General features: G+C 45.3%; 1 protein-coding gene across 1 annotated transcript in view; it reads left to right on the top strand.

Moving 5' to 3' along the window:
• Window positions 1-8,636: 8,636 nt before the first annotated feature.
• Window positions 8,637-16,190, top strand: part of LOC124000335 (voltage-dependent calcium channel gamma-2 subunit) — a 90,626-nt gene continuing 83,072 nt past the window's right edge. Inside the window, exon 1 of the mRNA XM_046306614.1 lies at window positions 8,637-10,666. Coding sequence (XP_046162570.1) covers window positions 10,441-10,666 — 226 coding nt within the window. The 5' untranslated portion in view covers window positions 8,637-10,440. The remainder of the gene's footprint in view (window positions 10,667-16,190) is intronic.

The raw sequence follows: 16,190 nt of genomic DNA, 5'->3' as shown, positions 1-16,190 counted from the left end.
TCACTCATGCTGCCAAACATACCCTTGTAAAACTGACCATCCTACCGATCCTCGACTTCGGCAATGTCATTTACAAAATAGCCTCCAATACCCTACTCAATAAATTGGATGCATTCTATAACAGTGCCATCCGTTTTGTCACCAAAGCCCCATATACTACCCACCACTGCGACCTGTACGCTCTCATTGGCCGGCCCTAGCTTCATACTCGTCGCCAAACCCACTGGCTCCAGGTCATCTACAAGACCCTGCTAGGTAAAGTCCCCCCTTATCTCTGCTCGCTGGTCACCATAGCAGCATCCACCTGTAGCACGCGCTCCAGCAAGTATATCTCTCTGGTCACCCCCAAAACCAATTCTTGCTTTGGCCGCCTCTCCTTCCAGTTCTCTGCTGTCAATGACAGGAACGAACTACAAAAATCTCTGAAACTGGAAACACTTATTTCCCTGTCAGAGCAGTTCACAGATTACTGCACCTGTACATAGCCCATCTATAATTTAGCCCAAACAACTACCTCTCCCCCTAATGTATTTATTTATTTTGCTCCTTTGCACTCCATTATTTCTATCTCTACTTTGCACATTCCTCCACTGCACTCCAGTGTTTACTTGCTATATTGTATTTACTTGGCCACCATGGCCTTTTTTTGCCCTTATTTCACCTAATTTGTTCACATTGTATATAGACTTATTTTTCTATTGTATTATCGACTGTATGTTTTTTTTTACTCCATTTGTAACTCTGTGTTGCTGTATGTGTCGAACTGCTTTGCTTTATCTTGGCCAGGTCGCAATTGTAAATGAGAACTTGTTCTCAACTTGCCTACCTGGTTATATAAAGGTGAAAAAAAGAAAGAAAAAAAAAGAAAAAAATATAGACTACATGTAACAGTTCTCTTGCGGTGAAGGAGAGTCGGACCAAAATGCAGCGTGTAGATTGCGATCCATAATTTAATAAACTAACGTAACACGGATCTAAATACAAACACTACAAAAAACAATAAACGTAAAGAAAACCGAAACAGCCTATACTTGTGTACACTAACACATAGACAGGAACAAGGATACTAAGGACAATCACCCACGACAAAGTCAAAGAATATGGCTGCCTAAATATGGTTCCCAATCAGAGACAACGATAAACACCTGCCTCTGATTGAGAACCACTCCAGACAGCCATAGACTTTGCCAGATCACCCCACTAGCTACAATCCCAATATATACACACCACATACAAAAACCCATGCCACACCCTGGCCTGACCCAATACATGAAGATAAACACAAAATACTTCGACCAGGGCGTGACAGAACCCCCCCCCCTCCTCAAAACAATAGGGAGGGTCCCAGTGGGCGTCTGTCCATGGTGGCGGCTCCGGCTCCGGCGCGGGACGTGGACCCCACTCAGTCAATGTCTTAGTCCCCTCTCCTCGCGTCCCTGGATAGTCCACTCTCGCTGCCGACCATGGCCTAGTAGTCCTCACCCAGAACCCCACTGGACTGAGGAGCAGATCGGGACTGAAGGGCAGCTCGGGACTGAGGCAGCTCAGGACTGAGGGAAAGCTCGGGAGTGAGAGAAAGCTCGGGAGTGAGAGAAAGCTCGGGAGTGAGAGGAAGCTCGGGAGTGAGAGGAAGCTCGGGAGTGAGAGGAAGCTCAGGAGTGAGAGGAAGTTCAGGGGTGAGAGGAAGCTCAGGAGTGAGAGGAAGCTCAGGCAGGTAGATAGATCTACCAGATCCTGGCTGGCTGGTGGTTTCAGCAGATCCTGGCTGACTGGCAGATCCTGGCTGACTGGCAGATCCTGGCTGACTGGCGGATCTGGCGGATCCTGGCCGACTGGCGGATCCTGGCCGACTGGCAGATCCTGGCCGACTGGCAGATCCTGGCCGACTGGCAGTTCTGGCAGATCCCGGCTGACTGACGGATCTGGAAGAGTCTGGTTGACTGGCAGATCTGGAAGAGTCTGGCTGACTGGCGGATCTGGAAGAGTCTGGCTGACTGGCAGATCTGGAAGAGTCTGGTGGCTGGCAGATCTGGAAGTGTCTGGTTGACTGACAGATCTGGAAGAGTCTGGTTGGCTGGCAGATCTGGAAGAGTCTGGTTGACTGGCAGATCTGGAAGAGTCTGGTTGACTGGCGGATCCTGGCAGACTGAAATATCTGGCTGCTTCATGCAGACTGACAGCTCTGGCTGCTTCATGCAGACTGACAGCTCTGGCTGCTCCATGCAGACTGACATCTCTGGCTGCTCCATGCAGACTGACATCTCTGGCTGCTCCATGCTGACTGTCGGCTCTGGCTGCTCCACGCTGACTGGCGGCTCTGGCTGCTCCATGTAGGCTGACAGCTCTGGCGGCTTCTTACAGACTAGCAGCTCTGGCGGCTCCGTGCAGACTGGCAGCTCCTTGCAGACTGACAGCTCCTTGCAGACTGACAGCTCCTTGCAGACTGACAGCTCCTTGCAGACTGGCTGCTTCATGCAGACTGACATCTCTGGCTACTTCATGCAGACTGACAGCTCTGGCTGCTCCATGCAGACTGACATCTCTGGCTGCTCCATGCAGACTGACATCTCTGGCTGCTCCATGCAGACTGACATCTCTGGCTGCTCCATGCAGACTGACAGCTCTGGCTGCTCCATGCAGACTGACAGCTCTGGATGCTCCATGCAGGCTGGCAGCTCTGGCTGCTCCATGCAGGCTGGCATCTCTGGCTGCTCCATGCAGGCTGGCAGCTCTGGCTGCGCTGAACAGACGGGAGACTCCGGCAGCGCAGGAGAGGAGAAAGGCTCCGACAGCGCTGGAGAGGCGGGAGACTCCGACAGCGCAGGAGAGGCGAGGCGCACTGTAGGCCTGATGCGTGGTGCTGGCACTGGTGGTACTGAACTGAGGACACGCACAGGAAGCTTGGTGCGGGGAGCTGCTACCGGAGGGCTGGGGTGTGGAGGTGGTACTGGATAGACCGGACCGTGCAGGCGCACTGGAGCTCTTGAGCACCGAGCCTGCCCAACCTTACCTGGTTGAATACTCTCGGGCACCCTGCCAGTGCGGCGAGGTGGAATAGCCCGCACTGGGCTATGCAGGCGAACCGGAGACACCGAGCGCAAGGCTGGTGCCATCTAAGCCGGCCCAAGGAGGCACACTGGGGACCAGATGCGTAGAGCCGGCTTCATGGCATTTGGCTCGACGCTCAATCTCGCCCGGCCGATACGCGGAGCTGGAATATACCGCACCGGGCTATGCACCCGCACTGGGGACACCGTGCGCACCACTGCATAACACGGTGCCTGCCCGGTCTCTCTAGCCCCCCGGTAACCACAGGAAGTTAGTGTAGGTCTCCTACCTAGCGTAGCCCTACTCCCTGTGAGCCCCCCCTCAATAAATTTTTGGGGCTGACTCTCGGGCTTCCATCCGCTACGCCGTGCTGCCTCCTCATACCTGCGCCTCTCAGCTTTCCCCACCTCGAGTTCTTCCTTGGGGCAGCGATATTCTCCAGGCTGAGCCCAGGGTCCTTTACCGTCCAGTTCGTCCTCCCATGACCATTTCTCCAGGTAGTGCAGCCTCTGTTGCCTCTCCTGTAGCTCCTGCCTGTTGACACGCTGCTTGGTCCGTTTGTGGTGGGTGATTCTGTAACGGTTCTCTTGCGGTGAAGGAGAGTCGGACCAAAATGCAGCGTGTAGATTGCGATCCATAATTTAATAAACAAACGTAACACGAATCTAAATACAAAACACTACAAAAAACAATAAACGTAACGAAAACCGAAACAGCCTATACTTGTGTACACTAACACATAGACAGGAACAAGGACACTAAGGACAATCACCCACGACAAACTCAAAGAATATGGCTGCCTAAATATTGTTCCCAATCAGAGACAACGATAAACACCTGCCTCTGATTGAGAACCACTCCAGACAGCTATAGACTTTGCTAGATCACCCCACTAGCTACAATCCCAATATATACACACGACATACAAAAACCCATGCAACACCCTGGTCTGACCCAATACATGAAGATAAACACAAAATACTTCGACCAGGGCGTGACACTACAGAAGCACATGGTGCACTGTACTGTTATGGCAGCAGTGCAGCCCTGTCTCTGGGATCCCTTCCTCCCTGCCTCAGAGCAGAGCTGTAGAACCTAGAGAGCTTGGCCCCAGAGACCAAATGGCTCCAGGGGAGAACCTCGCCTAGAGACTCCCACTTAAGTGGGCCTCCTTCAAAGTGGGCCAACACTTTTCTTCCCTCTCCCCCCTCTCCTACATCTTTTTTTTACTCCAGAGCACAATTTACTTAAAGCATTCCTTAAGCCAATGCTCCAGGGTTGCTTTACCAAGGCCCTGATTAGGCCGGACCTACAGATTGACATCAAGAGTCCATTTGGGAGTTGTGTGGGTGCAGAACTGGGCTCCCTCTGATTGGTGCAGGCTCGCCTGTCAGGGGTAATTGTTTAATAAACGCGAGGGTGTCCCAAATCCTGGTCGCGACGGCGAATCAGAGGGGTCTTTAGTCAGAGCACAAGGCCCCCCTCCCAGCTGGGTAGTGGTAGTGTGAGTGAGGGATCTAGATTGGATGAAGAGAGGGGAAGGGCAAGCAAAAGAAGACACAGAAAGACAGATGAAAAATACACACAAATATGAGGGTGAAATGAAGGTGCTGTTTATTGACTTTGGAAAAATTGCATTTTCCACAGGACTAGGGATTACAGAGACTAAGCATTTTTCATCTTGACCCAGATGAGAGGAATGGAGGAAGAAATAAGTAAAGGAGAGATAGGACACAGTGGGCTGAGAAAAATGTATGTGAGGTTTCCATTCAGAGCAAGACTCCGATGAAAATGTTTAATCTCAGTCGCACATTAAAGACCTACAGTGTGAGGGAGTGTTTCTCTGTTCAGAACTGATAACTGCTGAAGTAAGAGAAACACACATCACCTTGTCCAAACGTGTCACGGAGACATTGGCCACAGCTCATAACCTAATGCTTGGGAAGAAGATGATGATGACTTTTCTTTTATGATGAAGCTCCCAGCTATTCAACCTGCACAGACCAGATGACAGAGCCAGTGGTATGTGTGTGCCAGGGCCAGGTTTCTGCTCACCTTATAGACTCAAGTGTTTATTTGATATCCAATGGAAGGGCTGTAAAGATCAGAGGTGGGTCCCATGGGTCTAATACATCAGGCTTATTAATGAGTGGGGCGCTAGGGACTGCCAATACAGTCAGTAACCAGGTTCAAAATGGCCTGCATTATAAAAACACTCAAATTAGGACGGATGACTATGGCCAGCAGGTTTTCCTGATCATATGACTTGCCCAGGAAAGTCTCTTGGCCCAGTTAGGTGGTACCTAAAACTAGGCCCAGAGGTTTTCCAGATCATGTCGATCTTGTGTTGACATCTCACTCCAACCCTATGCAACAGTCGCTGTGGACCCAATACCCAGTTCCCAGTCCCCAGCTCCCAGTCCCCAGCTCCCAGCTTCCAGTCCCCAGTTCCCAGTCTCCAGCTCCCGGTCCCCAGTTCCCAGCTCCCAGCTCCCAGTCCCCAGCTCCCAGTTCCCAGTCCCCAGCTCCCGGTCCCCAGTTCCCAGCTCCCAGTTCCCAGTTCCCAGTTCCCAGTTCCCAGTTCCCAGTCCCCAGCTCCCAGCTCCCAGTCCCCAGATCCCGGTCCCCAGTTCCCAGCTCCCAGTCCCCAGCTCCCAGTCCCCAGCTCCCGGTCCCCAGTTCCCAGCTCCCAGTCCCCAGCTCCCAGTCCCCAGCTCCCAGTCCCCAGCTCCCAGCTCCCAGCTCCCAGTTCCCATTTCCCAGTCCCCAGCTCCCAGTCCCCAGCTCCCGGTCCCCAGTCCCCAGCTCCCAATTCCCAGCTCCTAGCTCCCAGTCCTCAGCTCCCAGTCCCCAGTCCCCAGCTCCCAATCCCCAGCTCCCAGTCCCCAGCTCCCAGTTCCCAGTCCCCAGTTCCCAGTCCCCAGCTCCCAGCTCCCAGTTCCCAGTCCCCAGCTCCCAGCTCCCAGTCCCCAGCTCCCAGTCCCCAGCTTCCAGCTCCCAGTTCCCAGTCCCCAGTTCCCAGTTCCCAGTCCCCAGCTCCCAGTCCCCAGCTTCCAGCTCCCAGTTCCCAGTCCCCAGCTCCCAGTCCCAATCCATTGTTCATGCATCAGTTTATTTGCTCCATCAGTTTGTTGAGATCACAGAGTCCCTGGCCAAAACTAGCAGTGCTATTTGTTTGCTAATTGCTCGGTAAAGCCACTGCGACACGGGCTAATGGGCAATGGGCACCCACATCTGTGTACATGGCTGGGTTGGGTAAACATTAGAGATGAGTGATGGAGGGAGAAGCCTGCCATAGTTGAAGAGTTGGACTGAAGAATCACCAGGAAGATCAAATTAATGGGCCTTATTGCGAAGAGCAAGAGTCGACACGACTCCACCCTAATGGAATGGCAGAAAAATATTCATACGCAAACTATAGCCATACAATGCATGAGTTAATTGCACAAATGTATGGTAGGCCTATGGTTGGTTCTCTAAGGCAGTCCAGAGAGCACATATTAATTCAACAAGTATTGCATTGTTATGTCAAGATCACAACTTATTTATATTCTGATCACGACATAACCAAAGTTGTTTTGTCGAGATCACAAGATAAACTCTATAAATATGAGTGGATGCATTGATGATAGATTGACAGCAGTGTCATAGTGGACCAAAGGCAGTAAGACTCTACAAAGATCTAAGATCTTTGATTGGAGCACAACTGTTGTCAGTATCCTATAGGCCTGAGCCTTCTTATCAAAGCAACAGCAATATAAGACAAACTGAGGAATTACAAACTGTACATGTTACAGTATGGAAAGGGGATACCTAGTCAGTAGGACAACTGAATGCATTCAACTGAAATGGGTCTTCCGAATTCAACCCAACCCGTCTGAATCAGAGAGAGATGCGGGGGGCTGCCTTGATCAATGTCATCTGCACAGCGGTTTTTGGGGGTGAACTGCTTTTCTCAAGCGCAGAACAGCAGTTTTTTCCCACCTTGCCAGCTCAGGGATTCAAACAATGTGACCTTTCAGTTACTGGCCCAACGCTCTTAACTGGTAGGCTACCTGCCGCCCAAAAATGTGTCAGTGAGATGATTTTTATAACAGGTCCTTCAGTAACACAACATTTTGCCCACCATTTAAGGCTGAAATGAGAAATAGACTGTAACCTTTATGAAATGTTTGAGTATTTAGAAACCTCAACATGTGATTCCCTTCACCTGTTTTACTAGTTGTATTTTTCTGTACTAGTTTTTAATTGTTGTTTGTGACTGTGTTTGGCTGCTATTGACAGGACAACCTCCCTGTTATGACTATTCAAGAAATTCAAATAAACTTTCATTGGTAGTCTGCAACCACAAACCTCAATGTTAACTTTTCTTGCCACATCACTTTTACATCTTTAAAATTGGGTTGTACTGGAGCCAAAACTGGAAGCAATATATAACAGCCAGACAAAATGCAATTTCTTCCTGGGTTAATCCCTTATCAATATAAAAATGGATGCATTGATCCACCCTTGGCTCTGCCTTAGCCATATTGTCAAGCTATCATCAATACATCCACTCCTATGTATAGAGTTCATCTCGTGAACTCGACAGAACAACGTTTGTTATGTAATGATCACTAGAAAATGCCCTTGTGAACTCGACAAAACAACGTCTGATATTTCATGATCACAAGAAAATATCTTCACAATAGGAGGGAATATTTTTTTTATTCATATGTCCTCTCTCAATTTCCGTAGTTCTTTCTTTTGCTGTTGGAATGAAAAACTCAATTGCAGTTACGGCACATGAAAGCTAGGGGGAGACAAGCTCCTGAACACTGAACGACGATTACGGAGCGCGGAGAGAGCTGTCCTTTCAGCACTTTGAGAGTGGACCACACATTCAAGAGCAGTGGCGGACAACCCGCGCGCGTTTCTCTGGCTTCCTACTGCATAGTTCCCCATTCAGATTTATTGCAGTAAAGGTGCATGGAGTAATTACATGTATATTACATGTATAGGACCGAGAAAATATTTTGCTGGCAGTGGCAGTGGCAGGAGCTAATAAATCTGATTGCTTTGCAATTATAAATGGCACTGTGATTGTTTGGATCAAAATAGCCAAGTCTGAAAACAGCCCAAAAGCGAGTCCAAAAGCGTCAAAATATGGAAATGTTATTTGGTAATTAAACAAATTATAATAGATGGAGAGAAACCAAAATCTGAGAAATTGGCACCCAAAATCCAATCCAAGCGAGCACGAAAAATAGTAGAGTCACGCAATTCAGGCTCAATCCAATAAATCATTTTGGGGGATTATTTTAGGAACATTATGAGCACCATGAATAGACTATCATAAAAACCTGGGGTGGCGATAACCCAAAGCACGTTATAACCCAAATGCATTCATATAAAATACAGTCCTCCATAATCCTTCAACCAGTTCTAACTAACCCCACCCCCTCTTTTCACACACTCACACACACACGCACACACACACAAAACCAGCCTGAAACCCCCGCACCCTCTACTCACCCCTCCCTCCACTCCAGAAATGGAATTAAAATCTTTAATAGGCTATCTTTCCAGCATCGGTGGACGAGCACTGTAGCCTACTAAAGCCAGAGTATAGCATCAGTCAATGTGGGAAGAAAATATACTCATAATCTTCAGCACTACAATCAACATTCAAACACTGACATAAACCATCGTTTTAGAGGAGAAACCCTCAATTAAATGCATAGCGCTGACACTGACATCCAGAATATACGGACTCCAATTTGCGCCCCTCTCAACGGCTCTGTGGATCGGTGCTGTTGGGTCGGCGTGGCGTGCTGTCGGTCTCTTCCTCCGGTTGTGTAATATCTTTCTAGCCCAGCTACACACTCCTACACCCTCAGAAGAAAAACTCCGCTGTCATCTGAACGAACAAGGGAAGGAACAAGGATTGGAACATATACTGTCGTTTTTTGCTTTGATTTGCAACTGAGTTTTCTATCAGATTATTTTCGATTTACATGGCGCAAGGTCTATGCAAGTGGGAAGGTTCTGGTTCCGGTTCTGGGTGTGATACAACCGTGCATTTGGATATCCAAGTAACAACAATATTAACAGTGGTACTAAAACGGATCAGTTCCAGCGGCATCACCAACTCCTCTTTCTCCTCTTCCCAGCTCTATGTCGAGTAATGGTCGGCTTGCCTTGCTGGATGCACCCCGCTCTCTCCGGATCGTCGACTGCACCCTTTCCAACCGCAAATCCCCATTTTCAGCGGAAACCTTCAAAGAGCTAAGGGCTATATATGGAAACTGGGGATCAGAATTTTAGGAAAAAGGAAATCTAGCACTTGTTTAATTTGTTTTCTACCCGATTTATCTGTTTCTTTACTAATTAATTAATGAATGAATTGGGCATGATTTCTTCATTCCATTGATGGTTGATGTATCAAGTTGATGCAAGCCCTATAGTATTTGACTTTCTTATATAATACAGACCCCAGGGTTATTTTCATTTGTTTCCACTGGACTTAAATCGTCCATTTATTTACAATTGCTTTTCTTATTTTCCCTGTCCTTCATTTCCCGTCCCTGTTTCTCTCCTTGCTTTTCCACCTTGACTATAATAGCCCTGACATAGGGTTATTCAAACATAATTAAACATCAAATATATACAAATTCAGCATTATATGCCAACAATAATTGTAATTAATTTCGCATCTAAGAGACGTATTGACTTGCCAGGCAGGATTGTTGTAAGCCTACCATTACTCTAACACCACCCCCACCCTCTTCTCTTCATCCATTTCAGCTCATATTCATTCAGTGCTGTCCATAGAATAGTACTTATCTTCAAAACCTTGCATATCAAGAAACACATTGCCAGCGATCTACATGTGTTAAATGCTACATTGTAAAGCACGAGAGAAAAGCTCGTCTCAAAGCGTAATAGCCTACTGAATTTTGATTGACGCTATCCCCTTTTCCATTTATGTTACAGTCTCTCTCTACCTATCACTTACGGTGATTGTATAATATACATAATATTATCTTTACACTAGTAGGTTTATGCTGCAACTGCCAGTGTAGGCTAGTTGTAGTCATAGGGATAACAGTTGACGCTATAGTCCATTTTAGAGGCCATTACCTTGTCCATAATTCCTATATTTGGGGTAACATTTAGTAAGAACCCATCTGGGGAGAGAGACACTGCGTCCTCCTCCCCAAACTACCCTAAAAGGAAACCCAATTTCTCTTAGTCAGTCCTCAACCAAACGCAACCATAAGGTTCCTACCGCATCCACCTCCTTCCCCCTCCTTTCGTTCAAACATATCCCATTTTTTTAGTTTGGTTTGGTCCCGTAAATTTTCAAATATTTATTTCCTATATATCAAGAAGAAAGGGGGTCCCCCTTTCATGGAATGCGGAAATATGGGTCTGTTTGACCGCGGAGTTCAGATGCTATTGACCACGGTCGGCGCATTTGCCGCCTTCAGTCTCATGACCATCGCGGTTGGCACGGACTACTGGCTGTACTCGCGCGGCACGTGCAAGTCAAAGTCGGTCAGCGATAACGAGACCAGCAAGAAGAACGAAGAGGTGATGACCCATTCGGGATTGTGGAGGACGTGTTGCTTAGAAGGTAATTGAGCCACATGCGTTTTGCAGTCACTTTATTTTCTCCATGTCAGTATACCATAGTGAACCTTTTAACCTTTGGCTACATGTAGTACAACCTATCCCACTCGTTGACGTTATAACTTTTATCCCTTCCTTTGCTTTTCTACTGACATATGCCATGTGGATCAGGTTTATCTTAAGCCCCATACAGTGTATCAAACACAGAATTGGGCCAATGAACTACTGTAAGAACCCTCCATTTCACACCTCTTAGGCCTATACACAATCCCCACTCAACACCTTCAAAACATGACTTTTCTACATTCTTTGCCACCAGTTGATTGTAATTGTTCAAAACAGCACCAAGTGACCATGCCATTCTTCAAACATTTCTAATTGTGAAAACATATGATAATGACCAGTGCACAAGAGCAACAGAGAGTCAGCCATTCCTGTCAAATGTCTATTTCCATCCAGACCCCACGTTTGACCTCGGTTTGATGGGGTACCTTAACAGTGATGGGGTACCTTAACAGTGTCATTTACCCTTTAACCTGGCAGTGCTTAGTATTTTCTGAGTTGTCAAACACAGTCACCTTTCAAGCGCAGGTTCAAGACCTCCTCCCACGTCTTGACTTGACACACAGCAGGGTCTTGTTTCCTGTCATGCTCTGGCGGAGGCGTCAGATGCTGACTTTGAGCGTAACCTTGTGAGGTTATGCAGCATTACATCTTCTTAGCAGAGAGATTCACGCAGGCCTCCTGTCTCTCTGCACACTCCTCTGTCATTTGATAAGCAGTAAGCAGTCAGTCTCAGGTCAGATCTCTGCTCTAACAGCCTGAGGTGAAGTCAGCCCCAGGAAGTGGTTGATGAAAATAATGTCAGTGACACTCAACTGTAAAGATCTGATGATTTGAACTCTTCAAAATGTGTATGTTTGCACAGAATAAAGTTGTGTTTTTTTGTCATGTTAAATTCACATTGGCAAAAATGTATAAAAAAATAGGAAATTACAGGGATGTATTTTTATTTAGAGAGTTTCCTGGGCAATAAAAGTACTGTTGTATGTTAATGTATTAATCAACATTACTGGGTGATTTTGACCAAGGTAGGATGGCTGACGTTGGCCATATCTGCCAGGGCGGCTTAAGCATCTGCATAAGGTTTGTTCAAGGACTGTCTGACACCCTGCAGCTACCCTTTCCAGGAGCTCTCTGTATCTGTTCTCCTGTGCTAGCCAGGACATACAGTGGGAGAGACATTTTAGGTCTCAATGTGACCCTTCACGGGTTAACTACAGCTGTGGAGAGGTTTTCAAAGACTAGAGGTTTTTAACCTCTGTTGAAAATTCACACTTATCTGTGAAGGTGGAGAAAATCAGTGGTGTGATATGATTGGCCTTTGTCTTAGTCAGGCTGTTATGTAATTGACAGACAGTTGTTCATAGTCCAGACCTGACCAAAATCTCCTATACTTGGCACAAGGTGAATTACAATTACAAAGCCCATATGCCGCAGCTTCTCTTTTGTGGCAAGATAACAGCCACCCTCCTTTGAATTGGTGATCCAAATCGCAGGAAATGAACACTGATTTGTCATTTGCGATTCATGAATGGTCTCAGGCCTTGATGAGGGGAGGAAGCGGAGAACGGCACCATCGCATTTACACATCGAGGTCAGATTCATTTGAATACCAATCCAAACGACTTCCTGCTGTGGAAATTGGGCTTAAAAAAACGCAATCGGGTAAATTTATTCATGGGTAATTAGCACAATTTATACCGAAATCTGTGATATTGAAAAATAGGAAGTAAACTGCAGAGCCGGATCCAGCTGCAGTGGAGTATAAGCAGCAGCTCAGCCACAAGAAGCTCCTGCTACAGACCAGGTGTGGTGCTGCTATGTCTGTCATCTCAGGTGGATACTGTAACTACAGCATGAAGAGGTTCCTGCCAATGCTGAAATCAAGTGGGTACTTTGTATGGAGAATCATCATCCTACACGTCTCATATATCGGTAGCTGCCTTGTTCCGATGGATGATGATCCATCCTGTCTGTATCACAACTGACAATGGAGACAGTGATTTGGTGTAGCCCAGCTCTGGCCCACTCATACAGCTCATGTTGTGTGCCCAGGTGGGCGAGGGGTTGTGTTTGTTTAATCAGCTCCTGGAGAGGAGAGCCACTGATCACAGAGGGGAATGCCCACACAACCATCTACCACTCTACTGCTCACTCCAGTCACTGTAATACCATACATAGCCTCACCCATGAGAAAGTAACCATACAGGCTGAGTGTGAGTGTGAGTGTGAGTGTGAGTGTGAGTGTGAGTGTGAGTGTGAGTGTGAGTGTGAGTGTGAGTGTGAGTGTGAGTGTGAGTGTGAGTGTGAGTGTGAGTGTGAGTGCGTGCATGCATGCGTGTTTGAAGGTAGAGGCACTTCTCACTGATCTCTCCTCCGGTGAACATTCAGGTCCTTTTCCCTCTCCAGCACTGGAAAGAGGGAGGGAAAGAGAGTGGAAAGAGAGAGTGGAGCACTTCGATGGTTCCATAAAATATGGTTTATATAGATTTTGTAGATTTACACTTGTTTTCACTAGTTGCCTGTGCTATCAGTCGTACAATAGCATATGCCATTGCCAAAGCATGCAATTCATTTGTGAAATCTCACATTGCCCTTGGAGCTGGTTCATATGAATGCTGAATCCCTTGATCTGTTGCAGTATTTGATTCAATTGTCCTGACATCAGAGGAAGTAAAATATGTGTGCTATCAGCAAAGAGCCCTCCACAAGATTTGGCAACAATGTGCCCCTGGCTTAGTATTTGGGCAAACCACATCTAACAGGAGTAACACAGTCCATTACGAGGAATGTCAAAGATTAAAGCTCAGCATACATCACAGTTCTATGCTTGCTTCACTCATTCACATCAAATGAGACAGTCATTTTAATATGTTTTGTATTGTAATTTGCACTGTATTATACAGTATATTGTATTGTGTTATGTAGGTGGGTGGCCTTGTGAGAGCCTGAACGGCTCATAGGGCAGGAGTCATCTCCTGTTTCTGAAGCATGAGGTAGAGGCAGGAGGTAGTACTATGTAATGTTATGTATGTTATTCACATTTACATGTAAGTCAGTTAGCAGACGCTCTTATCCACAGTGACACATATATGTTCATACATTTTCGTACGGGTCCCCAAGGGTATCAAACCCACAAACCATGCTCAACCAACAGGAGGATTATGTATATATTATATTTTGTTGTTTTGTTTCCTGTTTGGACCTGAGGAAGAGTAATTAGGGATCCCAATACAATACTAAATACTAAATTCCTCTTCTATAGTGAGAAATACATTTCCAAGACTACATTTTAAACAGAGTTAAATCCTTTGGAACCTCTATTGTAATAGTCATCCTAATACACTAGTACCCAGTTATACTAGCAAATATACTGGCAGTTATACTAGCAGTTATACTAGCAGTTATACTAGCAGTTATACTGGCAGTTATACTAGCAGTTATACTACCAGTTATACTAGCAGTTATACTACCAGTTATACTGGCAGTTATACTAGCAGTTATACTGGCAGTTATACTAGCAGTTATACTACCAGTTATACTAGCAGTTATACTGGCAGTTATACTAGCAGTTATACTAGCAGTTATACTGGCAGTTATACTAGCAGTTATACTACCAGTTATACTAGCAGTTATACTAGCAGTTATACTGGCAGTTATACTAGCAGTTATACTGGCAGTTATACTAGCAGTTATACTAGCAGTTATACTAGCAGTTATACTAGCAGTTATACTGGCAGTTATACTAGCAGTTATACTACCAGTTATACTAGCAGTTATACTAGCAGTTATACTGGCAGTTATACTGGCAGTTATACTAGCAGTTATACTACCAGTTATACTAGCAGTTATACTACCAGTTATACTAGCAGTTATACTGGCAGTTATACTAGCAGTTATACTACCAGTTATACTAGTTATACTAGCAGTTATACTGGCAGTTATACTAGCAGTTATACTACAGTTATACTAGCAGTTATACTGGCAGTTATACTAGCAGTTATACTACCAGTTATACTAGCAGTTATACTGGCAGTTATACTAGCAGTTATACTGGCAGTTATACTAGCAGTTATACTACCAGTTATACTAGCAGTTATACTACCAGTTATACTAGCAGTTATACTGGCAGTTATACTAGCAGTTATACTACCAGTTATACTAGCAGTTATACTGGCAGTTATACTAGCAGTTATACTACCAGTTATACTAGCAGTTATACTACCAGTTATACTAGGCAGTTATACTAGCAGTTATACTACAGTTATACTAGCAGTTATACTGGCAGTTATACTAGCAGTTATACTTATACTGGCAGTTATACTAGCAGTTATACTGGCAGTTATACTAGCAGTTATACTAGTTATACTAGCAGTTATACTGGCAGTTATACTAGCAGTTATACTGGCAGTTATACTAGTTATACTGGCAGTTATACTAGCAGTTATACAGTTATACTAGCAGTTATACTACCAGTTATACTAGCAGTTATACTAGCAGTTATACTGGCAGTTATACTAGCAGTTATACTACCAGTTATACTAGCAGTTATACTAGTTATACAGTTATACTGGCAGTTATACTAGCAGTTATACTAGTTATACTACCTGGCAGTTATACTAGCAGTTATACTAGCAGTTATACTACCAGTTATACTAGCAGTTATACTAGCAGTTATACTACCAGTTATACTAGCAGTTATACTACCAGTTATACTAGCAAATATACTGGCAGTTATACTAGCAGTTATACTACCAGTTATACTAGCAGTTATACTGGCAGTTATACTAGCAGTTATACTACCAGTTATACTAGCAGTTATACTGGCAGTTATACTAGCAGTTATACTACCAGTTATACTAGCAGTTATACTACCAGTTATACTAGCAGTTATACTGGCAGTTATACTACCAGTTATACTACCAGTTATACTAGCAGCTATACTGGAAGATATACTACCAGTTATACTACCAATTATACTGGCAGTTATACTAGCAGGTATACTAGCAGTTATACTAGCAGTTATACTACCAGTTATATTACCAGTTATACGAACAGTTATATTACCAGTTACACTAGCAGTTATATTGGCAGTTATACTGCCAGTTATACTAGCAGTTATGCTGGCAGTTATACTACCAGTTATACTACCAGTTATACTGGCAGTTATACTAGCAGTTATACTGGCAGTTATACTACCAGTTATACTAGCAGTTATACTGGCAGTTATACTACCAGTTATACTACCAGTTATACTACCAGTTATATTACCAGTTATACTAACAGTTATATTACCAGTTATACTAGCAGTTATATTGGCAGTTATACTGCCAGTTATACTAGCAGTTATACAAGCAGTTATACTGGCAGTTATACTAGCAGTTATACTGGCAGTTATACTAGCTGTTATACAGGCAGTTATATTGCCAGTTATACTGGCTGTCAGGTATACTGGCAGTTATACT

The sequence above is a fragment of the Oncorhynchus gorbuscha genome, linkage group LG16 (assembly GCF_021184085.1).
Source record: "Oncorhynchus gorbuscha isolate QuinsamMale2020 ecotype Even-year linkage group LG16, OgorEven_v1.0, whole genome shotgun sequence".
Classification (NCBI taxonomy): Eukaryota; Metazoa; Chordata; class Actinopteri; order Salmoniformes; family Salmonidae; genus Oncorhynchus; species Oncorhynchus gorbuscha.
The sequence above is the reverse complement of the archived record's forward strand: the minus strand, read 5'-3'. Positions and strand labels throughout refer to the sequence as shown.